The sequence below is a fragment of the Macaca thibetana genome, chromosome 17 (genome assembly GCF_024542745.1).
Source record: "Macaca thibetana thibetana isolate TM-01 chromosome 17, ASM2454274v1, whole genome shotgun sequence".
Taxonomy (NCBI): domain Eukaryota; kingdom Metazoa; phylum Chordata; class Mammalia; order Primates; family Cercopithecidae; genus Macaca; species Macaca thibetana.
Genome location: NC_065594.1, coordinates 30,684,931 through 30,712,805, shown reverse-complemented (window position 1 = coordinate 30,712,805; position 27,875 = coordinate 30,684,931). Strand labels below are relative to the sequence as shown.

General features: G+C 40.7%; 1 protein-coding gene across 3 annotated transcripts in view; it reads left to right on the top strand.

The window, feature by feature from the left end:
- NEK3 (NIMA related kinase 3) overlaps positions 1–27,875 on the top strand; it is a 90,959-nt gene that overhangs the window by 48,219 nt on the left and 14,865 nt on the right. The window contains exons 6-15 of one of the 3 annotated variants that reach the window (XM_050766301.1): positions 44–134; positions 1,200–11,644; positions 14,911–15,084; positions 16,997–17,090; positions 17,178–17,275; positions 19,393–19,476; positions 20,997–21,064; positions 21,157–21,243; positions 23,954–24,008; positions 27,509–27,709. In XM_050766301.1, coding sequence (XP_050622258.1) covers positions 11,372–11,644; positions 14,911–15,084; positions 16,997–17,090; positions 17,178–17,275; positions 19,393–19,476; positions 20,997–21,064; positions 21,157–21,243; positions 23,954–24,008; positions 27,509–27,709 — 1,134 coding nt within the window. In that variant the 5' untranslated portion in view covers positions 44–134; positions 1,200–11,371. Of the gene's footprint in view, positions 1–43; positions 11,645–12,611; positions 15,085–16,996; positions 17,091–17,177; positions 17,276–19,392; positions 19,477–20,996; positions 21,065–21,156; positions 21,244–23,953; positions 24,009–27,508; positions 27,710–27,875 lie in introns of those variants that run through there. The other 2 variants (XM_050766300.1, XM_050766302.1) reach the window with 2 other exon arrangements.

Below are 27,875 nucleotides of genomic sequence, written 5' to 3'. Positions count from 1 at the left end.
TTTTAAAAACTTTTACTGACACTCAACATGTTTGTTTTTGTAGGAGCTGATTAAGGCTTTGGAACAGAAACCAGATGATACACGATAGTATTGTCAAAGAGCTTATTGTCACATTCTTCTTGGGAGTTACTGTGGTAATTTTTCTTCCAAAGTATATTGTCCCTTTTTAATCAGTTACTTATACATTTTACCCATGACAAATTAGTCAAATAAAATAAAGGTTGTCTTTGAGGATTTTTTAATTGGTCTTTCATACAAGGTAAAGTAGCTCAAGTGTGACAGACATGTTGAGCAACACCTATTTACATTTTGTGGATGTCTCATTTTCCTTCATTGGGTGGAGAATGTATATAGATTTCATTCATAGTTATTGGGTAAGCTGATAAAGAATAGTATCATATTTACTATTTGACAGAGTATTAAAATGAAATGCTGTTTGTATTCTTTATAAAAATGAATGTGGCCAGGCACGGTGGCTCATGCCTGTAATCCCAGCACTTTGGGAGGCCAAAGCTGGAGGATTACATGAGCCCAAGAGACCGAGTCCAGCCTGGACAACATAGCAAGACCCTGTCTATATTAAAAAATAATGTATTTCTGTGTTTTGTAACTTTAAAGAGTTATTCTGATGAATAATATGGATAGGGAAAAACTGAATTTTTTTTTTTTTTTTTTTTTTTGGTTAGACGGAGTTTCGCTCTTGTTGCCTAGGCTGGAGTGCAGTGGCTTGATCTCAGCTCACTGCAGCCTTCTCCTCTGGGTTCAAGCAATTCTCCTGCCTCAGCCTCCCAGGTAGCTGGGACTACAGGCACGTGCCACCATGCCTGGCTAATTTTGTATATTTAGCAGAGACTGGGTTTCACCATGTTGGCCAGGCTGGTCTCAAACTCCTGACCACAGGTGATCCACCCTCCTTGGCCTCCCAAAATACTGGGATTACAGGTGAGAGCCACTGCACCCGGCCAAATTACATAGATTACGCTAATGAGAAAAGGAGATGAATTTTGTGACACAGCTTTATTCATTGACTGAAGAGCTTTAAAAATGAAGCTAAATGTTAAGCCAAAAGGAAGGTACAAGAGTATTTATTTGAATTCTGTCTTGGATTAGCTTTTCCTAATTTAAAACCATTTGGTGTTTCTACAAACTCGAAAACTTAGAAATCTAAAACTGATTCATATTCTTTGTGTATTTGCTAGGATCTGTACATAACTGACGAAAAACTCATCTTTTTCTACATAGTTGCTGTTGCCGATGCAAAAAAGTCTTGCGAACTCAATCTAATTCCACTGCTGTGCTAAGAAAAGGGTATTCAATAGCTACTCTTTTTGTTGAGCTTGGACTGTAAATAGTAGATGTTTAATTTGTTGAGTTCATTGTAAGCTTTATAAGTAGTAAAATTCTATATTTATACATTTTATAGAAGAGATATGACTCAATTTTAAATACAAAGTTATAGTTCTATTATTTTGTTAACCATAGCATGTGATAGTAGATCTATACTTAACATATTTTAAAATAGTGATGATTGAAATAACGGCAAGGTGTAGATGAAACTGAAGGATTTCACATTCCTTTTATATCATTTGGAATTTACTGTATTTAACTGACTAGAGAACATCTTATTCTTCAGCCAAGCTGAATAGGCTGCATTGAATGCTATGAAAGCTCTGTATCTGTGTGCTTTATATCCCATCTTGTTTCTAAGTGTAACTTTATTCTTTAAGAAACTTTAATTCCTTTGTATAATTATATTTTGGAATAAGCAAGTATCTACAATTAAAGTGAAATTCCTTCTGAAGCAAGTTCTAAAATTAAATTTTACTGGAAATTGTACTAGATGTTAACAGTATTTAAGAAAGTCTCTTGGCTTACTAACATATACTTAAAATATATTTTTTCTTTCAACAATAGAAAATACTGAGATGTTTTTATTTAGAACTGCCTAAATTCCTTTCTTTTTTTTCTTTTTTCCGGGTCTGGCGGCACGGAGTCCTGCTCTGTCACCCAGGCTTGAGTGCAATGGCACCATCATAGTTCACTGCAGCCTTGAATTCCAGGGCTCAAGCTGTCCTTCTGCCTCTGCCTCCTGAGTAGCTGGGACTACAGGCAGGTGCCACCATACTGAGCTAATTCGTTAAACGTTTTCTTTTGTTGAGACGAGATCTTGGTACATTGCCCAGACTGGTCCCTGAACTCCCAGCCTCAAGTGATCTACTGCCTTGGCCTCCCAAAGTGCTGGCATCACGGATATGAACCACTGCACCTGGCCCCTAAGTTCTTTTCTTGAATAATATCTTTGTTTTCTTTTTTTTTTGAGGTGGAGTCTCACCCTGTTGCCCAAGCTGGAGTGCAATGGTGTGATCTTGGCTCACTGCAACTTCCACCTCCCGGGTTCAAGCAATTCTCCTGCCTCAGCCTCCTGAGTAGCTAGGATTTAGGCACGCACTACCACGCCCAGCTAATTTTTTGTATATTTAGTAGAGATGGGGTTTCACATGTGGGCCAGGCTTGTCTCGAACTCTTGACCTCGTGATCCACCTGCCTTGGCCTCCCAAAGTGCTGGGATTACAGGTGTGAGCCACCACACCTGGCCAGGTAATATCTTAATATCATGCCATTGACATTTATCCTCTAATTATTTCAGAGGTGGCCTTCAGAAGACAGCCTCTTTGGTAAAATTGCTATTGAGGATATTTCACTGAAAAACAAATTTATCTTTAAATTTAAATCCAGGAAAAAATTTAAACTTTTAGGCTTCTATTTTTATCAGATGGTAAAAAATTTGTAACTCAGAATATTACCTTTTCCCCTTTTTGTGTGATAGATTGCTTGGTTTTAGTTACTGATTATTTAATAAGTTATTCAAATCTAGGATTTTGATATAATGATTCTTCTCTAGAATATAGTATGTGTGACAGAGTCTATTTAAAATTTTATTAAGGCCCATGGGGCAGCCCTTGAGGAAACCAGACCTTGGAGATCGCCAGGCAGGATTAGTGGCAGGAATTGAGAGAACAGAGCCTCACAGAGCTCATTGGGGACCGTCCCCCAGGCACAAGAGTGTCTCAAGGAAGCAGTCTTCTCCCACATCCCCCAAAGATAGCTACCAGAGGGTCAGTCCTCTGAGCCCTTCTCAGTGTAGAAAAGACAAGCGTCAAAAGCTTCCCCACTCACCCCGAGATTGCCTTCTATTACAACACGTCATTTGGCCTCACTGAGGCCGAGCAGAGGATGCTGGCCCTCCCAGGATATTTTGGGTCAAATGAAGAGGATGAAACCACAAGTATACTTAGCATGGAGAATCTGGTGGTCTAGACTGAGAATCAGCCGAGCTTAACACAGCTGGGGTCTGCTACTCGTGTTTTGTAGACTTTTGTGTAACTATTTGTACCGTAGCACAGAATGTGAGGAGGAAGTAACACACACAGAGGAAGATGTGTGTGTATGCATGTGTTTGAATTCACAAGGAAGAAATTATTTATCTTGAGCTTTTCCCTTTGTTATTCAATTTTTATTGATTTATTACTAATAACAATGATAAAATGTAAACAAGAGCAAATGGGGCTTGGTCTGTCATGTGGCTATGAAAGTTAAGATGTGACTTTTGAGTAGGACATGCTCTGAACATTGCATTGGCAGTTTCCAACCTGAAGCAGAAATCTGGAACCTTACTAAAAAGGGATGGAGCAAAGTTAACTTGGTGTCATAACTCTGAATTGCAATTTATTAAGTTATAAATACATTAAGAATTTGACTCCTACAATGACAGCAACAAACAGGTTTCATATTTGGCTGATTTAGTTAGTTATGACCATTAGACTGCTGAGCTACTTAAAAATGGTGATACCACAGATATTCAAGAAGAACTTTTAGATTAGAGTCCAGGTGACTTGACAAAATTATATGAATTAATTCTGCTTTAAAAAGATAATGTAAGAAGCTGGTAGTTCAGGTAGTGAGTCAAATGAAGAGCCATCTGTTCTGAGCAAATAAATAGTAACTGTTTTGGAAAGGACAGTATTGTCTTCTGAGGAAATGGGCAGTAGGTACTGACCATGCCACTACCTGGGACCAGGATGCTGATTACATGTTCCTGAACCAAACTGGCAGCAGAGACCTCAGCGGGGGAACTGGTGAATGGATGTTGTTCTTAAACATAACTTGATTATATTGTTCAGAAAGAAAATGTATTAATTAACTTTAGGTATATATAAAGCAGGTAGAACAGTTTACAATTTTACAGTTTAAGCTTTTTTTTTTTTTTTTTTTTTTTTTGATACGGTCTCTGTTGCCAGGCTGGAGTGCAATGGCGCAATTTCAGCTCACTGCAACCTCCACCTCCTGGTTTCAAGCAATTCTTCTTCCTTGGCCTCCCAAGTAACTACAGGCGCATGCCACCATGCCCGGCTAATTTTTGTATTTTTAGTAGAGACGGGGTTTCACCATATTGACCAAGATAGTCTCAAGCTCCTAACCTTGTGATCCACCTGCCTTGGCCTCCCAAAGTGTAGGGATTACAGGTGTCAGCTATAGCGCCCAGCAAAGCTTTTTAAATTAGAAGTATGAGTTAAAGAAGGAAATAGAGGAAATAAGCCTTTGTAGAAATTTAGAATCCCTTTTGTTTGCGTTTTCAGTCTTCTACACTTTACAGACTCCCCTCCGCCCCCGCAACAGAGTCTAGCTCTGTCATCCATGCTGGAGTGCGGTGGCGCGATCTTGGCTCACTGCAACTGCCTCCCGGGTTCAAGTGATTCTCCTGTCTCAGCCTCCCAAGTAGCTGGGATTACATGCGCCCACCATCATGCCCTGCTAATTTTTGTATTTTTAGAAGAGACAGGGTTTCACTGTGTTGGCCAGGCTGGTCTCGAAATCCTGACCTTGTGATCCCCCCGACCTTGGCCTCCCAAAATACTGGGATTACAAGCATGCCTCACCGTGCCTGGCCACAGACAAGACATTTGAGGTTCAGGGAGAGTAACAGGATTGGCTAGGACATGCATGGATAATTATTCTAAATATCATGCTCTTTCTACTGCCATCACAAACTTTACAAGTCTTTTTTTTTTTTTTTTTTTTTTTTGAGACAGGGTCTCACTCTGTCACTCAAGCTGGAATGCAGTGGCGCAATCTTGGCTCACTGCAACCTCTGCCTTCTGGGTTCAAGCAACTCTCGTGCCTCAGCCTCCTGAGTAGCTGGAATTACAGGTGCCCGCCACCACGTCCAACTAATTTTTGTATTTTTAGTAGAGATGGAGTTCGGCCATGTTGGCCAGGCTGGTCTTGAACTCCTGACCTCAGTTGATCTGCCTGCCTTGGCCTCCCAAAGTGCTGGGATTACAGGTGTGAGTCACCACACCCGGCCTACAAATCTTCTGTAATAGCAGAAACATCAGGAGAAAGCTGGCCCGTTTTTTTTTTAATAAGAAGGTATGAAGAGACACCTCTATTAGTTTTTCCCAATGGAAGGAAGCTTCCTGCTGCTTGATGAAATGTTAGGACTGGTCATGCAATTTGCTTTGTTTGGCAGTAGGGGCTAAATAAAAGAACCTAAAGGTCTTGTTCTTTACCAGAAGTCTGTCATTAGTTATATGGGCAGTCTGCAATCTCACATACTTCCCTTCAACCCTTGACGCTAATGACTTATCTGTATCCCTTGAGTAGCTGCACTTTCCTTCTTTTTCATAGTGACCTCTCTAACTGCCACACCCAGCCTGCCTTTTAGATTATGTTTTCTTTCTTCCTTTTAGAGTTTATCAGGATGTCAGCCTGCTGGTGATGTTTCAGGGACCATTGGAGAGAGTGGAATTAGATGGGAAAAACATCACAAATGCAAATACTACAATTTAAAATTTTTCTCTCATATTTGTTGCATTGCCACTTCATTTGTGTCATTTTTATTGAAAATCAAAATATAGCTCCTTTTGGCAATGTTTTAATTACCTTTTAGGAATAGGAGGGGTAGATTACTCAGAGCTCTCTGACAGCTGGTATTTGCTGATGCCAGGAAGAGGAAACCAGACTTTTTAATCTTCATTTTCTTTGTTTATTATACCAGAAAGCTTTGTTCTTTTTCCAAGTTCACAGGCCTGCATGCCAACCTTTGAGGACAAAGGGTACATGCTCGGTTGTTTTGATTTCACAGTGATGTGCCCTATAGTGTCAGACCAAAACAGATATGAGAAGGGTGGAAAGTAGAGGAAAACACTATGAACAGAAAGATTTTCTGTTAAATTATTTTCTTCTCCATTATCACACATCTAAATTAATATTGCAGCAAGCTAATACCAGCATCTAACATGTTCACTATCTACCTAGCCCACTTTTCTGAAGCTCTAACTAAAATCTCTGGGCTGGGCGCGGTGGCTTACGCCTGTAATCCCAGCACTTTGGGAGGCCGAGGCAGGGGGATCACCGGAGGTCAGGAGTTCGAGACCAGCCTGGCCAACATGGTGAAACCTGGCTTCCACTAAACATACAAAAATCAGCCAGGCTTGGTGGCTGTCGCCTGTAATCCCAACTACTTGGGAGGATGAGGCAGGAGAATTGCTTGAACCTGGGAGGTGGAGGTTGCAGTGAGCCAAAATTGTGCTACTTTACTCCAGTCTGGGTGACAGAGCAAGATTGTCTCAAAAAATAAATAAAATAAAATCTCTGTATTTAAGTTAAGCTAATTTGGTCTCTGCCTCTGAGACAAAGGAAGATGCCTCAAGCATTGTCTTTGGTGGACATGTGGGAAACTTCATTAGAAATAATCTAATCTTCACCATTGTGTCCCTAGGTCCTAGCCCTTGTGGCTGCCGTAGAGTAGGAGCTCAATCAAATTTATTCAATAAATGACCAGCTATTCAAAAGCTTTCCAGAAACAGGGGAACACAAACTTCCACAAGAAACAAGGCATGCTGGCATTAGATTGATCATCAGCTGCACTAAAAATGGTGGAATAATAGCTTGAAAGTTCAGGGGGAAAATGATTTTCAACTTGAGACACCTCAAATTACTTGCGAGGGCAAAATAAAGACATTGTTACACATGCAAAGACTTAGAAAGCTTACCTGCCAGGCACCTTTTCATGAGGAGTTATTAGAGCATGCACTCCATCAGTAAAACAGCAGAGTATCCTGAGGAAGCCATGGGATTCAGGCAGCTGCAGATGTGACCCAGAATGTCAGTTTTGTGGTTGACTAAGCCACAAGTTCATATTTGAGCAAGAATGGAGTATCCAGGAAACAAAGGTATTTCATGGAACATACAGTTGGAAGAACTTGAAGATATACTTCAGGCAAAGAAAATGAAAATAAGAAAAGCACCTAGAAATTTTATTTTCTGAAAGACTCTACAAGAAAATCATAATTCAAATATGAATTAAACTGAGTCATCAGTGGGCTTTCAAAAGAAAAATATTCCAAGAAAATAGAATGGGTAAGATGGCACAGATTTCTTTCAACAACAAAGTACTAGGCAAAGCGACAACAACAAAGTAACCATGATTTTGAGAAACTGAGCAGCACAGGGTTGAGACATTGTGATTACACAGAGGAAAATCAATCACAGCATACTACTTGGCTCTGCTGTGGACCAACATTTTCATAATGTTAACGCTGCTTATTGGTTATTGTCTATTAGAACCAACTTATAGAAGACTTAGGCCGGGTGTGGTGGCTTATGCCTGTAATCCCAGCACTTTGGGAGGCCGAGGCAGGCAGATATCGAGACCATCCTGGTCAACATGGTGAAACCCCGTCTCTATTAGAAATACAAAAATTATCTGGGCATGGTGGTGTGCGCCTATAGTCCCAGCTACACAGGAGGCTGAGATGGGAGAATCGCTTGTACCCCAGAGGCAGAGGTTGCGGTGAGCTGAGACAGCGCCACTGCACTCCAGCCTGGCAACAGAGCGAGACTCCATCTCAAAAAAAAAAAAAAAGATTTAGTTACAGACGGGAATATAAATGTTATCAGTCGTGGAAATCTAAGAGTACAGCTTTGAAAAGTTTGGAGGTACAGAGGTTTGAGGCTGCAGTGAGCTATGATTGCACCAGAGGGAATCCAGCCTGGGCAACAGAGGGAGGCCTCATTTCTAAAGAAATATGGAGGTAGAAGCAGAGGTGGGGAGTTCAAGGGAAGCAGGAGTTTCTCCTATCATGAAATGGAGAACCAAGAGGTGCTGTCTATATTTAATAGAACTAAAAACAAAAGTTTAAGGATATTAAAGTTAACTAAAGTGAACAATAGGACTAAAAATTGTGGTGTTAACTACCATGTGCACCTTAGGGAGGTGAATTAAGCTGACTTTTTATTAGTCCTTGCAGGAGTCAATGTCACAAAATAGCAGCTTAATCCTATTCATACAGTTGAAGATCAGGAGAATTTAAAACCACAAAGGTCAAAGTGGTTGCCCTTTGGAAGTGGGACTGAGGCTGGGGAGATAAAAAGCAAGGAACAATTGCTTTTTGTTGTAGGGCTTCCTCTACTCTTTTTTTTTTTTTTTTTTTTTTTTTTTTTTCCTTTGACAAAACAAAAACCAAACATAACAATCCTGGTGAGGGTCACAGATCATCTATTTTAATGCCTGGAAATATATTCAGTGAGTCATCTTGTAGCTCTTAAACCAAAGTTAAAAAGTATAAGAAAGTCTATAACTGTAGACTACAAAGCAGTTAATACAGAATGAAAACTCCCAGTCATCTCAGGAGAAGTGGTGTTTTATTTCTGGTTGCTGCCAGAAATATTTCTGTATGTATCCAGAAGCTCTCCTGGCTGGGTATCCACAGCTTGGCAACAGCTGCATAAAAAGGGGGCCAGACCTCTCACCATCCCTTCTCCCCTACCCTCACCAGTCTATTCTTACTGAGTTACAGGTTGAATTGCATCCCCTGCAAAATACCTGCTGGAGTCCTAATGTGCAGTACCTCAGAATGTGATCTTATTTGGAAATAGGGTTGTTGCAGATGTAATTAGTTAAGATGAGGCCACACTGGGTTAGGGTGGTCCCTCAATCTGATATGACTGGTGTCCTTATACAAGGGGAAATTTACATTCAGAGACGGCACATAAAGGAAAGGCATTGTGAGGGAGAAGAAGGCCATCTACAAGTCAAGTATAGAAGCCTGGAACAGATCTTTTACTTCCAGCCCTCAGAAGAAACAACACTGTCAACACCTTTATTTTGGACCTCTAGCCTCCAGAAGTATGAGATAATAAATTTGTTTAAACCATTCATTTAGCTCGTGGGACTTTGTTACAGCAGCCCTGGCAAACTAATACACTGATGGAACAAGGGAAAGAGTCCCTTTCATGACTGCCAACATTGGGTGGGAAAGAAAAGCATTAGGCACCTTTGTCATCATCTCCCCTGATGCTGTTACAAATTTAATCTGATAAAAATCTGTGTCTGTTGCTCAGTTCTCAAGAGCAGCATTCAGAGTACAGGTATGGCTATGGATAGTACTGTTTTTTTTTTTTTGTTTGTTTGTTTTTTGAGACGGAGTTTTGCTCTGTCGCCCAGGCTGGAGTGCAGTGGCATGATCTCAGTTCACTGCAAGCTCCGCCTCCCAGGTTCAAATGATTCTCGTGCCTCAGCCTCCCAAGTAGTTGGGGTTACAGGTGCCAGCCACAACGTCTGGCTAATTTTTGTATTTTTAGTAGAGACAGGATTTCACCATCTAGGCTGGTCACAACTCCTGACCTCAGGGGATCTGCCTACCTCGGCCTCCCAAAGTGCTGGGATTACAGGCGTGAGCCACCGTGCCTGGCCTTGTTTGTTTTTAATTGAAACTAGTCTTTGTATAGAGTACAAAGAAAGTGCAGATGTTGCAAATGTTGATTTGTAGCATTTCCCTTCTCTTATCACCACACTACAGAATAGTTGTACATTAACTCTGACATTGTGGAAGGAAGGCAATTGGAGCTGGCCAGAGCAAAGTCATTTTGTTCCTGAATGCCATTTTACAACTGCCAAACTGTAGAATGTACTTGCTGATGTTGCAGACAAAATTGCTGCCACTTATGAAAAGGACTTTGCTGAGGACAGAACTTTTCTCAAATCCCTTCATCGAGGACTTTTGCCTAGAAAACAATGAACTGTCATGATAATGCTTTATCTTCAAAATGGTTATGAAAGTTATGAACTAGTGAGAACTGACTTCTTCCTTTAAAAACCCTACCCAAAAATAGTTGGTCAAGACACAATTCAGATGCTTCCGGAATCTGTGTTCCTTGAACTGCAATTCTCAGACTACCAATAAACTTATTTACTTCGATGTCAGTCTCTGTGACTCTGGTTGACACGTTATAATGAACATGTTCAGTGCGTACAAGTAAAGTGTAACCAGATATTGTTCACAATAATCCTATGAAGTAGGTTCTATACTTTTATATAGAGGGATTTAGTTACTCTGCTGTATTAGTTTCCTAAGGCTTCTGTAACAAACTATGACAACCTAAATGGCTAAAACGACACGAATTTATTACCTTACAGTTCTGGAGGTCAGAAATACAGCTCACTGGGTTAAAATCAAGGCTTCATGCATGGTGGTGCTTCCCTGGAGTCCCAGCCACTCAGGAAGCTGAGGTGGACAGATCGCTTGAGCCCAGGAGCTCAAAACCAGTCGTAGCAACATAACAAGACCCTGTTTCAAAAAAAAAAAAAAAAAAAAAAACCAAGGTGTCAGCTGGACTGTTACTTCTGGAAGCTCTGGGGAACAATTTTTTTTTTCCTTCTCCTTTTCTAGCTTTTTTTTTTTTTTTTTTTTTTTTTGGCAACAGGGTCTCGTTCTGTCACCATAGCGGGACTGCAGTGGTGGGATCATGGGCCCTCTCCAGCTCTAGTGATCCTCCTGCCCCAGTCCCCCGAATAGCTGGGACCACAGCACCCGCCGCCATGTCTAGCTAATTTTTCGTAGAGAGGAGGGTATCACTATGTTACCCAGGCTGATCTCGAACTCCTGGGCTTGAGTGTTCCTCTCCCGCCTCTGCCTCCCAAAGCACTGGGATTGCAAACATGAGACACTATGCCTGCTCCTCTTCCAGCTTCTTGAGGCCAGCTGCATTCTTTGGCTGTTGCCCCCTCCTCCACCTTCATATAGCTTTCTGATTCTGACCTTTTCGGGCCCCCTTCCACTTTAGAGAACCCTTGTAATTACACTGGGCCCAACCACATACTCCAAGATCATCTCCTTATTTTAAAGTCAGCTGATTAGCAGCCTTAATTCTATCTGCAATCCTAATCCCCTTTGCCAAGCAAGAGAACAAACGCACAGGTTCCAGGGAGTAGGATGTGGGCATCCTGAGGCGGGGCATTATCCTGCCTTCCACAATTGCCCATGGTCACACAGCTAGTAAGTGCTAGCTAGCACTGAGTGCTGTGCCCATGAAATTTATCTACATAGGCTTTCACTTAACCTGCAGACAGAACTCAGTGTGGGAGATACTTTCCCTCAATATTATTAGCATTGTTCCACTGCAACGTGGAACGACAGCTTTAAAACGGCTCTTCGTAGGCCCGGCTACTCCAAGAACAGCGCCTCCCGCCAGACCCAGGCGGCTTCCTTCACCCGCAACCCGAGAGACGACCCGCAGGGCCCGCCCCGCGGAAGCCGCTGGTTGCCAGGCCAAGGAGTGGACGAGGGTTGCGGGGAAGCGGGTGAGTGGTCCCCGCCTTGGAGGGCCGCCTCTGGAAAGAGGAGCGCGGCGCGTGGTGGCGGCGCGGAGCCTAGTGGGAGCGACGGGGAGCGAAGGGGAGACGCGCCCCCGGCGCGCGGCGGCGCCCCTCATTTCCGCCTCGCGGTCTGGGTCCCTCGCCGCCTTGGGCTCTGGGCGCGCGGCGCCGTGGGGGCCAGCAGGGCGGAGCGGCTTTTCCAGGAGAAAGGGCCCTCACGGGTGAGCGGGGCGACTGGGCTCCGCAGTGGTGCAGCTGCCGCGCGGGCGCCTGTCCCGACCCAACGGGTTCTCGCTGGCTGCCCGGAAAGAACCAATGAGAAACGCTGTTGCAGCAAAAAAGAGGTTAATAAGTGCAGGGCTGGCCAAACCAGAACAGGGTCTCAGACCTGTCTCCCTGAGAATTCGGGGTCGAGGGTTTTAAACGGTATTTTGGCGGCAGGGGGCTGGGAAACTAAAACAATTGACCGGCTGGGGATGAAATCACAGGAGCGTCTGAAACTCTGAGCGGCTTCGTTGGTTCCCAGGAGGGGGTGGGGTCAGTTTCCCTTGTCTTGAAGTTAACACGAAATCCCTCGTAGTTATCCTAGCCTCTGTGCTAGAATAAGAAAACGACAACACAAAATCTTAGCCCGTGAGGTTAGAAGCAAGATGAGTCAGTCGTGTTAGATTTCTCTCGTTATTTATATATCTGTAAAGGCGGTTTCAGGGCACTTTCTGAATTTAGCCCATGTCTCACCTGTGATCCCTCTTCTGGGTATTTGCAAATCACTTTATTAGGTTTTTAAAATTATCGCAGGCATGCGAAGGGGCCGATATACTTTTGCCATGTTCAGAGTGTATTCAGGTCTTGTAATGATCATACGGGTGTAATATTGAGTAAGAGGTAAATGTGGGCAGAAAAGATCAAATGTGGTTTTCAGCTAAGAAGTCTGGTTGCTCTTATTTTTCAGTTACTCTCCATTGCATAGAATAAAGCCCCGAAGAAACGAAGAATAAGAACATGGGAAAACTTGGCTTCCATGTTAAACCGTGTAAATACCAGGTGTTAGAATAGTGGTAAAGGACTTGTTTCTTTCACATCCATGTACTCTCAAAGACCTCATCAGTCTTGGAAAAACATTGTTTCGAAGACAATGTGTATGACTGATTTGGTTATATGAAGAAATTATTTCTAGGATGTCCTTGTAATTCTGTGATAAGCAGGAATACAAACTGGAATTTTTACAGGTCACTATAGTAGAGGTTTTAGTTTGATTTTTTGCTTTGCCTGTCATGCTCTCTCTTCCTTATAATTCTTTGTGGTATGATTAAAAAACAAACACTAGGGCTGGATGTGGTGGCTCACGCCTGTAATCCCAGAACTTTGGGAGGCCGAGGTGGGTGGATCACCTGAGGTCGGGAGTTTGAGACTAGCCTGACCAACATGAACAAACCTCATCTCTACTAAAAATACGAAATTAGCCTGGTGTGGTGGCACATGCCTGTAATCCCAGCTACTCGGGAGGCTGAGGCAGGAGAATCGCTCGAACCTGGGAGGTAGAGGTTGCGGTGAGCCGAGATCCCGCCATTGCACTCCAGCCTGGGCAACAGGAGCGAAACTCCGTCTCAAAATAAAAAACAAAAAACAAACACTATAAGCTTTTTGAAAAATCAAGTAAATCCATTCCAGTGTTTTTCCTGCAATGAAAAAGAATGCATCGCTTTTCTAAGGTTTTAATAATCATAATAGCTGCCAGTTATTCAGGACCTTCTATGTACCTGGCAAAGTGTTAGGAACGTTTTATCCATTTTCTCTTATGTGCTAAGCAGTCCTACTAGCTGCTTCATCCTGGAAATATAGATGGGAGACTGAAGTCAAGGACTACAACTGTGTGTTTAACATCTCTCTTGACTCGCAGTAACCTCCAGTTCGGCACGTCCAAAATGAAACACATGTCTCTCTTCTGCCAATATGTTTTGCCCCACCCCTGCAACACTCCCACTGCCAGAAAAATCACACGAACAAAAACCTCACACACAACCATTGTGCCTTTCCTCTCTCAGGGAGTGCCAGAAACCATCTGGTTCATGCCAGAAACCTGGGAGTCAACCTTGCCCTCTTCTCTGCTTGCTCCCCCCATAAATCTGCCAGCACAAATCCTGTCAACTGTTCTTACATCTTTCCTTCCCATTTTTTCTGGCCCCATTGCCTCCACTGTATTCCATTTCATTATTTTCCTGCCTTTTCTGTTGTTAGAGCCTCCTAACTGGCCTGTGTCTCTGAGCTGGCCTTCCTGCCCCTCCTCCACTGGTCCATTTAATCTGCAATCTGAGTGAATGTTTTTTCTAATATGCAAATATGATGATATTGTGTTCTTGGTTAAAATGCTTCAGCAGCCTGTTACATTCTTCTTTCAATTTCTTGAACTGAATGTAATTTCTTTAGCTCTTAAATATGCAATTTCCTCTTCCATGATTACTGTTTTCCTCCTCTTTGTCTAGTCAAGTTTCATTCATCCTTCAGACTTCAGCTTAAATAGCCTACATTTGTTGAGGTTTATGGTTATCTCTGATGGGATGTCCATGATGGCAGGGATTATGAGAGATTTGTTCAGATCATAACATCTGACTCAGTTGGTGCTCAGTGTCTACCTGTTGAATGTAGTATAGGGAGGAAAAACATTTTTTTCCTTTACCCTCTTAGGTTCAGTAGCTGGGCCCTACAAAATAAACTGATGAAAGATAGATTAACAGGAAAAAAGGTTTATGCATAAATGTAAAGAAGTGGTTAGACCCGGGGGCCCACGTGCCATTTTAACAAAGAGTGATAAATTGTACAGAAGTAACTAGACAAAAGTAGGGGAATTCTTCCTGGGTAAATTGTAGGAAGGTAAATATATGGGGGAAGCTAACAGAAGATAAGGGTTATTCAGTAAGGTTTGTTATGTGGACTCAAGTTGGCGCCTTCCCCATTGGTAAGAGTTGCTCTCTTCCTGGTACTGGAAAGGAAGACACATTTACAAAAGGATGTTTATTACCTGTACATAGGAAAATTTATGCCCTGCATTTATACAAAAAAGGGAGGGCAAAGAGCAAATTGGTTTCAGCTCAAAACAATTCTTATGTGAAAGTGGCATATTTTGGGGTATCATACACTGATCCCCTTCGTAAGTTGCTTTTCTCTTTTCATGGTTATGAGAGCTACTTTGAATTAACTTCTGCTTTTTGAAAGTACATTTAATTCTCAAATGTTTCTGCTTTTGAATGCAGTTTGGGAGAGCCCATGGTGACTGCGTGAGTGGAGCCCAGCTGTGTGGATGCCCCAGCATGGATGACTACATGGTCCTGAGAATGATCGGGGAGGGCTCCTTCGGCAGAGCTCTTTTGGTTCGGCATGAAAGCAGTAATCAGATGTTTGCCATGAAAGAAATAAGGCTTCCCAAGGTCACTACTAAAGAAATTAGCTCACTTTGAAAGTATACATGCAATTTATATAAAAGAATAAGTTTTTGGCCAGGCATGGTGGCTCACACCTGTAATCCCAGCACTTTGGGAGGCAGAGGCGGGTAGATCACCTGAGGTCAGGAGTTTGAGATCAGCCTGAGGTCAGAGTTTGAGGCCAGCCTGGCCAACATGGGGAAAACCCGTCTCTAGTAAAAATAATTTAAAAAAAATTAGCCAGGTGTGGTGGCATGCACCTGTAGTCCCAGCTATTCGAGAGGCTGAGGCAGGAGAATCACCCGAACCTGGGAGGCAGATGTTGCAGTAAGCTGAGATTGTGCCACTGGACTCCAACCTTGGTGACAAAATAAGACTCTGTCTCAAAAAGTAAATAAATAAATAATAACTTCTTTAGTTTTAACATGGAATTTCTCCTTCATGCAAAGATAGAATTGGTTTATTCGTTAGCTTTACAAGGGCTCAATACATTATATGTGGTTCTTAGGATATTGTAATTAACAATGGGAGAAAAACAGTAAAAGTTTTGGAGGCGATTACTGCTAATTTTATTTCAGCAAATAATTGGTAATAACTTCCACTTTTGTATACCTAATGGTGTAGGAAATCTTTGCCAAAGCAACTCAGGTGCGATGTTAATGAAAAAGGATCATAAAAATACAATGAAGAACAAATGCTAACCTTTGGTACCAGTACACCTACTCTGTGGATCAGTTTATAGGTTTTGTTTCCTTGTAGACCATTACTATGTATCATAGTTGTCTTGTGAAAGAATTCATTACATGAAGACTATGTCATAATATTTTGGATCAATTTTTAAAAAACACAGTCTAATAAAGGTCTCAGAGTGCTAGGTATTTTTTTCCCACTGTATTCTTGACTTCATTCAGTGATTTTCAAACTTGAGTGAGCATCATAATCAGCTGGAGGGCTTGTTAAACCATGGATTGCTATGCTCCACCCCCAGGCTTCCGACTGAGGAGGGCCAGGTGGGCTTGTGAATTTGCATTTTTAACAAGTTCCCAGATGGTGCTGATGCTGCTGGTCTGAGAACCCTTGTGTTACTACACAATCAATGGCGATTTCTTTTCTTTCTTTTTTTAAATTTATAGATGGAGTCTTGCTCTATTGCCCAGGCTGGAGTGTAGTGGCACAACCATAGCTCATTGCAGCTCAAACTCCTGGGCTCAAGCGATCTTCCCACTTCAGCCTCCCCAGTGGCTGGGACTATAGGTGTAGTATACACTATAGGTGTAGTATAGTCCCAGCCACTGGGGAGGGTAGCCACCACACCCAACTAACAATGGCAATTTCTTGATTGTAAGATAAACCATTCAGAATTTCATCCTTATAGAGTAAGTTAGGGATAAACGGTTTTGGAAACTTACTTTGCTTGCCATCTCTGTTCATCTTTGATGCAGTAATATACCAGCATACTCTTTTTTTATCTGGACCAGTGGACTCCTCTAAGTGATTGCAGACAGTCAAAACATGAAATCCCCCCCACCTTTTTTTTTTCTTTTAGGATAAAACATTTCTTTTTCTTTTTTTTCTGTATCACAAGTCATAAAAAAGATACACTATTTTTGATAGTATACTGACTCTCTAAGTCAGGTGATGCTCAGGCTGATATTAAAACTGTTTACATTCTGTATGTGTAAGGAATGTAAAAAGAAACTAAAAGTACAATGAAGGGGTCAGCTCAAGCATGAAAATATAGCCAGAGTTGGAAAATCACCATGCATTTTCTCTTGTCATTTGACAAATTTAAGTTGAGCCAAAGTGTAGTGTTATAAAACTGCATCTAGCATTGAAGTATCACATAAACTATATTATTGTAAAGTTATCTATTTTAAATGCAGTATTGAATTTATGCTTATTTAAAATGTTTTTCTAGTCTTTCTCTAATACACAGAATTCTAGGAAGGAGGCTGTTCTTTTAGCCAAAATGAAACACCCCAATATTGTTGCCTTCAGAGAATCATTTGAAGGTAAATACGAATTCCCCCAGATATGTGCATTTCTGAATTTGATTTATAGCCACTACAGCTTTTCTAAAGAGCTTATATCTGTTTTAGCTGAAGGACACTTGTATATTGTGATGGAATACTGTGATGGAGGGGATCTGATGCAAAAGATTAAACAGCAAAAAGGAAAGTTATTTCCTGAAGACATGGTAAGAGATTGACTTACATAGTTTCTCTCAAGGTTTAGAAGCCACTTTCCTCATAAACTTTGTATAAGTTAAAACAAAAGCATTGATATCTGTAATTACCTGAGAAGGTAGATAGAAATGACTGATTTCTATATTGGTGTTACCACTTAGTGTCCCCAGAATATGGCTGCCTGCAATGGTTTTAGGAAGTAAAATCTATATAAATTATTAAGAAATAAAACTTTCATGTTTAGAATAATTTCAAGATTGTATCACCAAATTTTGTACTAGATATTTAAAATCTTGATTTCTTTTTCTTTTTTTTTTTTTTTTTTTTTTTTTGAGATGGAGTCTCGCTCTGTCGCCCAGGTTGGAGTGCAGTGGCCGGATCTCAGCTCACTGCAAGCTCCGCCTCCCAGGTTTACGCCATTCTCCTGCCTCAGCCTCCCAAGTAGCTGGGACTACAGGCGCCCGCCACCTCGCCCGGCTAGTTTTTTTTGTATTTTTTAGTAGAGACGGGGTTTCACGGTGTTAGCCAGGATGGTCTCGATCTCCTGACCTCGTGATCCACCTGTCTCGGCCTCCCAAAGTGCTGGGATTACAGGCTTGAGCCACCGCGCCCGGCCTTTTTTTTTTTTTTGAGACAGAGTCTTGCTCTGTCGCCCAGGCTGGAGTGCAGTGGCGCGATCTCGGCTCACTGCAAGCTCATCCTCCCGGGTTCATGCCATTCTCCTCCTTCAGCCTCCTGAGTAGCTGGGACTACAGGCGCCCGCCACCATGCCTGGCTAATTTTTTGTATATTTAGTAGAGACGGGGTTTCACCGTGTCAGCGAGGATGGTCTTGATCTCCTAACCTCATGATCCACCCGCCTCAGCCTCCCAGAATGCAGGGATTACAGGCGGGAGCTACCGCGCCCGGCCTAAAATCTTGATTTGTATCGTAGTGAAATTTTTAGAAGACAGGTCTATTTTATTTTGTATTACTAAAACATCAGAAGAATGAAGCTTGCCATTTCTGTTTCTTGGGAGTACCTATTCTCAATGTTTTTCCTCCCAAAGCTTGAAGTGGTCCCTTCAGTCTAAGACTTGCTATCTTTTTAGTGGAAAATTGCATACTAAATATTTTTTAATGAATTGGCTATGGAAAATATTTAAATTGCTCCGATGAGGCTTAGTTTGATTTAGGTTATAGCATGTTATGAAAGTATGTAATCCAGCACTTTGGGAGGCCGAGACGGGCGGATCACAAGGTCAGGAGATCGAGACCATCCTGGCTAACATGGTGAAACCCCGTCTCTACTAAAAATACAAAAAAACTAGCCGGGCGAGGTGGCGGGCGCCTGTAGTCCCAGCTACTCGGGAGGCTGAGGCAGGAGAATGGCGTAAACCTGGGAGGCGGAGCTTGCAGTGAGCTGAGATCCGGCCACTGCACTCCAGCCTGGGCGACAGAGCGAGACTCCGTCTCAAAAAAAAAAAAGAAAAAAAAGAAAGTATGTAAATAAATGTAAATAAATATTATACATTTAGAAATTGTATTGTTAAAAATATGGATTCTGTAGAAGGAAGTCAACCTTGGCTTCAACTGGAAGAATCTCCATAGCAAAAGTGAAAAAAAAATTAATTTGACATTTAACTGTAGGCCCTCAAGACACCTAGAAATTCTGGGTACTGTTGACCTTGGACTTATAAGCAGGAACTATTGACCTCAAAGGATTATTTATAATATAATGAAATATTTTAATGTTACCATACAGATATTCTGCAAAAGTAAATGAAAATCCAACATAATGATTACACTGGAAAAGCTGTAGTGCATTTCTTATTGGTGAACTACCTTTATATAAGCATTTAAGAATACTTTTATTTGGTTGAATATAAGAAAAATATAAGTGGAAGTTTTACTAAAATAAATTGCTATTTGGATCATGTATAAGATGCTGGAATATGGGAGTCACAGCTTTTCTGAATTTCTCCAAGTAACACTGAATCTTAGTTGAACTATGTAATTTACAGGAGTTCTGTACTCACATTATGTAAAATCTTAGTCAACTAAGGCCTAGAGATGATTCTTTGGAATTTTAGGTTAATATGAGCCAATTACTGCATTCTTGAAGATTTTGCATACCTTTTTCTCACAGATACTTAATTGGTTTACCCAAATGTGCCTTGGGGTAAATCACATTCACAAGAAACGTGTGCTACACAGAGATATCAAGTCCAAGGTGAGTGGAGTACATTTTGGACTTAAAAAAAACTATTTGGCCGGACGCGGTGGCTCAAGCCTGTAATCCCAGCACTTTGGGAGGCCGAGACGGGTGGATCACGAGGTCAGGAGATCGAGACCATCCTGGCTAACACGGTGAAACCCCGTCTCTACTAAAAAATACAAAAAACTAGCCGGGCGAGATGGCGGGCGCCTGTAGTCCCAGCTACTCGGGAGGATGAGGCAGGTGAATGGCGTAAACCCTGGAGGCGGAGCTTGCAGTGAGCTGAGATCCGGCCACTGCACTCCAGCCCGGGCGACACAGCGAGACTCCGTCTCAAAAAAAAAAAAAAAAAAAAAAAACTATTTAATTCAGTAATTTTGCTGTGTTATCCCATGCATTTTGGGACATTTTTGTTTAGGAATATTTGTCAGCCTAATATTTGTTACTTACTTTTCAAATTAAAATTTTGCCCACCTTTATTAAAATATAATTGACAAAAATTATGTATATTTATGATGTATAACATATGATTTACACACACATTGTAAAATGATTAAATCAAGGTAATTAACGTATCTATCACCTCACATACTTATTATTTCTTTGTGGTGAGGACATTTAAGATCACTCTTAGCACTTTTTAAGTATTCTATGCATTATTAAGTATTAAGTATTCTATGCATTATTATTAACCATAGTCACCATGTTGTACAACAGATCACTGGAACTTACTTGTCCTAACTGAAACTTTGTACCCTTTTACTTAGTATTTATACTAACCAAATAAGGTAATACCTGAGAAAAAGTCATTGAAATCTCTGTAGTAGTACAGTCATGCATCACTTAGTGCTGGGGGACAAGTACTCAGAAATGCTTCGTAAGGCGATTTTGTTGTGTGAGCATCGTAGAGTGTACTTACACAAGCCTAGATTGGTATAGCCTGTTACACACCTAAGCTATATAGTGTAGCCTGTTGGTTCTTGGCTACAAACCTGTACAGCATGTTACTGTACTGAATTTCTTAGGCAATTGTAATACAATGGTAAGTATTTGTGTATTTAAACGTAGAAAAAGTACAGTAAAAATATAGTATTATAGTCTTCTGGGACCATTGTCACATATGCCATCCATTGTTGACTGAAATATGGTTATGCAGCACGTGACTGTGTATGTTAATGTGTCCTAGCTCTCTTTTGGTGACCACTTACTAAGTCCATGTGTTCTCAGATGGAAAACGGTTGACACCTGGGCCTGCCATGTGGCATCACCCTGACACAGGTTCTCACCGGGTCGATTGAGTCTGCTGATACAACCTAAAACTTGCTTGTTAGATTTTGAAGCACTCATCCTGAGTTTCCATGCAGGGGAATGTCTAGCTGTCAAGAGGGGATCTTGGTGTTTTGTGTTCCACTCTGGGACTCAGCTGTCAGCATTTCTACCCTTGATCTCCGTCATCAGCAGGCTTTGGAAGACAGCTTATCTGCCTCATGTTCGATGATGGAAGACATAATCTGAGTTCTTCTTTTTAAATGCAGAATATCTTCCTCACTCAAAATGGAAAAGTGAAATTGGGAGACTTTGGATCTGCCCGTCTTCTCTCCAAGTATGTATGTCTGTTCTACGGTGGTGACAGTAATCAAAACATCCATTTTCAGGAATGTTCTGTAATCATTCTTTGCCTTTTTTTGGTTTTAGTCAGATGGCATTTGCTTGTACCTATGTGGGAACACCTTATTATGTGCCTCCAGAAATTTGGGAAAACCTGCCTTATAACAATAAAAGGTGAGTGCTGCATATTTGATGTAAGGGTGCCCATTTGGTGACAGGCATTTTAGCCTGCAGATGATGCAAGAGTCTGATGTCACTTCAAAACAGATGCATGGATCATATTGGTTTTTAAAAAATATATCTGAAAGCAGTCTGGAATCTATATTTCTAATCTATATTGCTAGGCTGCTAGATAAAAGTAATAGTTTTCCAATTGCTATTTATTATAGCTGAGAGGAGCAAATGCTGAAAGAAAGGCCAGTCATTCTAGGGACGGTATGAATTATATCAGTGGTTCCCAAACTTTGCCGCTCCCACTTACAAAAATCCCAAATCCCAGGTTGCATCTACACTAATTAAATCAAAATGGCAAAGGGTGAGAAGCAGGCATCAGTAATTTTTCAACATCATTGGGTGATTCCAATGTACAGCAACATTTGATAATCAATAGATTGTGTCATTGAGTTGGTATTTACAGGGCTAGATTATAAGCACTTGGTTGATAGGTAAATTGATTGAAGGAGGTTAGTATGAAGGTCTTAATGATTTAAAATGCAGTATTTTTTTCTGAATATAAGTTATATGTGCCCATTGTGGGGATGGATGTGCAGGGAAGATTGGAAATAGACCTGTAAGAAAGGACGTGGAAATCACCCACTTTTCCCAACTGCCAGTAATATTTTAATGTTTTTTTCTTCATTCACTTTTCCCCCTAAAAGTGGTTGATATATTTTATATATAATTTGCTTTTGTCATTTTATATTATAGTCATTTCCCCACATACTTAAACTCTTCATAAATTTTAATGGCTGCATATATTTTACTATATGGCACTTCCAAAATTTACTTAGTAATTCCTCTGTTGTTGGCCTTATATTTCTAGATTTCAGTCTCATAAACAGTGCTGTAATTAACATACCTTTTGTGTACAAATTTATCCTTGTTTTATATCACATTCTTGGCATGGATTCCTAGAGGGAGAAACACCGAAAGGCTGTTGTTACTTTATGCTGACTTGCTTTCTGAAAAGGGTATGACAATCTATACTAAATAGGTTTCTTAAAGAGTAGAATGGACTGAATGGGGGCAAAACAGCTCTACAGGGACTTGTTGGGACAATTGAGGAAATTTGGGTATGCAGTAAATATTAAATAATGTTACTGAATTGAGATTAAATTCCTTGGATGTGATAACAGTATTGTGTTTATGAGGGAAAGTGTACATCTTTGTTCTTTGGAGATACATGCTGATGTGTGTAGGGATGAAGTATTTGATATCTGCAACCTTTTTTTTTTTTTTTTTTTGAGACAGAGTCTCACTCTGTTGCCCAGGCTTGAGTGCAATGACACAATCTTGGCTCACTGCACTCCGCCTCACGGTTTCAAGCTTTTCTCCTGCCTCAGCTTCCTGAGTAGCTGGGACTACAGGCATCTGCTGCTACACCCGGCTAATTTTTGTATTTTTTAGTAGAGACGGGGTTTCACCATATTGGCCAGGCTGGTCTCGAACTCCTGACCTTCTGATCTGCCCGTCTTGGCCTCCCAAAGTGCTAGGATTACAGGTGTGAACCACCACGCCCAGCCTGCAACCTTTTTTCAAGAGATTCAGATAGATATAGAGGAGGGAGATTAGCACCCAAACATGGCCAATGAGAATGATTGGGGGACCTAGATAAGGGCATGTGGACATTTGCAACTTTTCTGTAGATTTGAAATTAAAAAAAAAAAAAAAAAAAAAACTAAAAGGGGAAATAGTTGGTAAAAACCATTAATTAAAATAAAAAAATATCATTTAGAAAAGTCTGGAGGAGCTGGGCCTGGTGGTATGTGCTTGTAGTCCCAACTACCTGGGAGGCTGAGGCAGGAGGATTGCTTGAGCCCAGGAGTTCAAGGCAGCAGTACAGTGACATCATGCCTGTGAATAACCACTGCACTCCAGCCTGGGCAACACAGTGAGACCCCATCCCTTAAAAAAAAGAAAATGGTGGCCGGGCGCAGTGGCTCATGCCTGTAATCCCAGCACTTTGGGAGGCTGAGGCCAGCAGATCACGAGGTCAGGAGATCGAGACCATCGTGGCTAACACGGTGAAACCCCGTCTCTACTAAAAAGAATACAGAAAAAAAAATTACCCAGGCGTGGTTGCGGGTGCCTGTAGTCCCAGCTACTTGGGAGACTGAGGCAGGAGAGTGGCGTGAACCCAGGAGGCAGAACTTGCAGTGAACCAAGATTGCACCACTGTACTCCAGCCAGGGCGACAGAGCAAGACTCCATCTCAAAAAAAAAAAAAAGGAAAGGAAGAATCCTATCCCTTAGAGCCATCCAGCAGACTGTTTGGAAAGTAGAGAGCTGCCCAGCAGGAGATGTGATCAAAGGCTGGGTGCTGTGTCCAGGGTGGTGGGAACAGAAGCTGCACTGGATGCCTTCCAGAGTCCTTCTTCCAGCTGTGATCAGCTGAGTCTGCAAATATTCCCTCTTGCTACTGAATTCCCAAATGCTACTGAAGTGATATTTTAACCACCCTGATTTGAAGGGGTGGGGATTGAAGAGCAGAGAGTTTTATTGTGAACATTACTCTTAGGAAGTATCTAGGTGTTAGACCAAAATTATATGTTTTAATACCTGGGAATTACTTGTGATATCTTTTCTTATTAAAGGTAAGAAATTATTTTTTGTACTAGAAAATACATAACCCACTTGTGATTACATTGCTTCTTTATGCTTTCAGTGACATCTGGTCCTTGGGATGCATTCTGTATGAACTCTGTACCCTTAGGCATCCAGTAAGTATGGCATGCAAAATGGAAAAGGCAGCTTGTCATATCTAGTTGAGTCCTAATAATGTGACAGATTCTAGTTGGCAGTTTGCTTCCCTAGGATGAAGTCATTATAAAAGTTTGTATATGTTTCCAGTGCAGTCATCTGCCCTGAGTTAGTTTTGTAGCATATACTAATAGGAAATTTCCATTATTTAGTTTTGCTGTGCAATATATAACCTTTCTCTCTCTCTTTTTCTTTCTCTTTTCCTGTTTTCTTTCTTTTTGCTATTCTTAATTTTTTATTTTGATAAATATAAAATTTGCCATTTTATCCATTTTTAAGTATACATTTCATTGTCATTAATTACATGCACAATATTGTACAACCATCACTACTATCTCTTTGGGGGTTTTGTTTTGTTTAGTTTTGTTTTAGAGACGGAGTCTTGCCCTGTTACCCAGTCTGGAGTGCAGTGGCACATCTCAGCTCACTGCAGCCTCCACCTCCTGGGTTCAAGTGATTCTCCTGCCTCAGCCTCCCAAGTAGCTGGGAGTACAGGTGCATACCACCATTCCCAGCTAATTGTGTGTGTGTGTGTTTTTACTAGAGACATTTTTGTATTTTTTTGTATTTTCCCCATGTTGACCAGGCTGGTCTCAAACTTCTGACCTCAGGTGATCCACTCGCCTCGGCCTCCCAAAGTGCTGGGATTACAGTGTGAGCCACTATGCCCAGCCACTGCTATCTCTTTGTAAAACTTTTGTCATTACCCCAACCAGAAATTCTGTACCCATTAAACAGTTACTCCCCATTTCTTCCCTTTCCCCAGCCCCCCTAGTCTAATTTCTGCCTCTTGAATTTGCATATTCTAGATATTTCATACAACTGGAATTATACAACATTTGCCTTTTTGTGTCTGGTTTATTTCACTAGCAGAGTGTTTTCAAGGTTTATTCATATTGTAACATCTATCAGGATTCCATTCCTTTTTATGGCTGAATAGTATTCCATTGAGTGTATAGACATGTTTATCCATTCATCTGTTGAGGGACACTTGAGTTGTTTCTGTCTTTTGGTTGTTGTAAATAATGCTGTTATGAACAATGGTGTACAGGTATCTGTTAGAGTCCCTGATTCCAAATTTTGAGGTCTGTATCTAGCAGTGGAACTGCCGGCTCATATGGGAATTGTATTTAGCTTTTTGAGGAAGCACCAAACTTTGCAAGAGTGGCTGCATCATTTTTTTCCTCACAGCTTTTTGCAGTTAGATTTCACTTATCCTATGAGTTTCCTCTCTAACTGACATATCATGAAAACATAGACTTTGCCCTATTATATGTTTTTTCAAGATATTTTTAAAAATATGAACCAAAAAAAGGTTAAACAACTTGTCCCGCTTGTTCAGCCATAGTTTATTACATAGAACAACAACTGCAGGGCTAATTCCTATTAGTTCTTAGCTTTGCATAGAAATAAATTCTGTTCTTTGGGCACAGATTGAAAGTTGACTTTTTTGCAGATGTACTTGAGGGCACATAGAGCTCAGAAGAGGGTGAATGGTTGAGAAACAATCGTCATCACTACCAGATGAAAGTAACTCAAACTGAAGACACCTGGTATTAATGAGAGGTTATCTTTGAATATAAGTGGTTTATAATGATAGCTACACAGTTAGAACAACTTGCGGAACCTTTAAAATGCTGATGCCTAGGCCCACAGCACAGTGATTGAAATAAAATCTCTGAAAATGTCCTGGGCATTACTGTTTTTAAAACAGGTGATTACAATGTACAGCCCAAGTTGAGAACCACCATAGTCTACAAATAAAATTATTTTTAAAATTCCAACATCTTTTAATTCTTTACTTCCTGATTGTATCTTTTTTCATAACTTACATGTACACATTCTTCTTTTTTCTAGCAAGAATGAGTATTAAGGACTATAGTGCCCAGAATATTTGGCACGAGATCTGTCATCCCTTGTCTGCTCGAAGACAAAAGTTGTTCTCAAACCTTTAGGAAATGCAGATAGTTAGTGTAATGGCTAAAAAGCCGGAGGCAAAGCAGATTCAGCAGTATTTGTCATTATCAGCATTTGTACTTTGTTACGTGTTGATTTTTCTTTTTCATATATTCACTTGCATTTTTTATTCACAGGACAATATACTTTTTTGAAAATAAACTTCTTTTAAATTTTAAAACAGTTTTAGATTTACAGAAAAATTACAAAGATAGTACAAAAAGCTTCCATGTATGCCAAACTGTAATTAACATCTAACATAGCCTTGAGGTGTAGAAACATTTCTTAAGCAAGATTCAACAAGCAGAAACTATTAAGGAAAAATGATGAATAAATTTGACTATACTAAATTTTAAAGATACCATAAATAAAAACATAATATACAGATCAGCAGAAAACATTTTCAAATGTAACTAGCAGCGAATTAATAAAATATTTTTTTAATTTTTATTTTAAGTTCTGGGGTACATGTTCAGAGTATGCAACTTTATTACATAGGTAAACGTGTGCCATTGGTGATTTGCTGCACCTATCAACCCATCACGTAGGTATTAGGGCAATACACTTTCAAGGTAGAATGCTAACACATTCTTTCATAAGCATTTCCAAGGCTGACATCTAATGTTAGTTCTGATGTATTTATTATACATTGAAAACTTTAAAAATTCTACTCCAGTCTGTTGTTGTATATCCCACAGTGTTACTCGTCAAATTTTAATAGCTGCTTTAATGATGGGAATGGTTAAAAAGGATTTTGCAGTAGAAGTTTAAAATTGGAAAAGTCTGGCCAGGTGCTATGGCTCATGCGTGTAATCTCAGCACTTTGGGAAGCCAAAGTGGGAGGATCGTTTGAGCCCAGGAGTTCAAGACCAGCCTGGACAACATAGCAAGACCCTGCCTCTAAAAAAAAAAAAAATTAAAAAATTAGCTGGGCATGGTGGCATATGCCTATAGTCCTAGCTATTTGGGAGGCTGAGGTGGGAGGAGCACTTAGAGCCCGGGAGGTCAAGGATGCAGTGAGCTGTGATTGCACTGTTGCACTCAAGCCAAAAAACCACCTGTAGAAAACCAGAAAAGTCTAAAGTACATGTTGCTGTGGAGCAGGCCTGGCAGTTTCTGGGGAGGGGCGGAGCAAAGGGATATTACACTCATTATAAACCTTTTAGTATCATTTGATGTTTTAAAAAGCCATATGTATATATTACTTTGATTTTCAATATATACTTATAATGTATATCTGCAAAATCATTAGGACTAATAAGGTAGACAAAGCAGGCATTGATGGAAATACTTTTTCTAGATGGCAAAGGTTTTTACCATTCATGCTTGACTTTCTCCTAAACCACCTTAAGATTATATAATGGTGTCTTAAGGGCACCTCTAGAAAGAAAAATGACCAGATAGCAGATATGTTTATAAAATTAAAATAGTCTACATAACTGGTAGTTTCTTACTTCCATTTCTTCCCCTGTATCTGCTTGTAAAGTTCAATTTTTCTTTTCAGTTTCAGGCAAATAGTTGGAAAAATCTTATCCTCAAAGTGTGTCAAGGGTCCATCAGTCCTCTGCCATCTCATTACTCCTACGAACTTCAGTTCCTAGTCAAGCAGATGTTTAAAAGGAATCCCTCACATCGCCCTTCGGCTACAACGCTTCTCTCTCAAGGCATCATAGCTCGGCTTGTCCACAAGTGCCTACCCCCCGAGGTATGATCTGTGTTGGATTGGCTGTGAACAGTTTTCAAGTGTATGGTAAAATGGTTTGTTATCTTTTAACATTACACATTACATGTGCTCATCAAAATCCAAATGGTACAGAAGTATATTAAAAATAAAAAATTAAAACCTCCTTTCCTTCCTCTTTTCCCCCCAA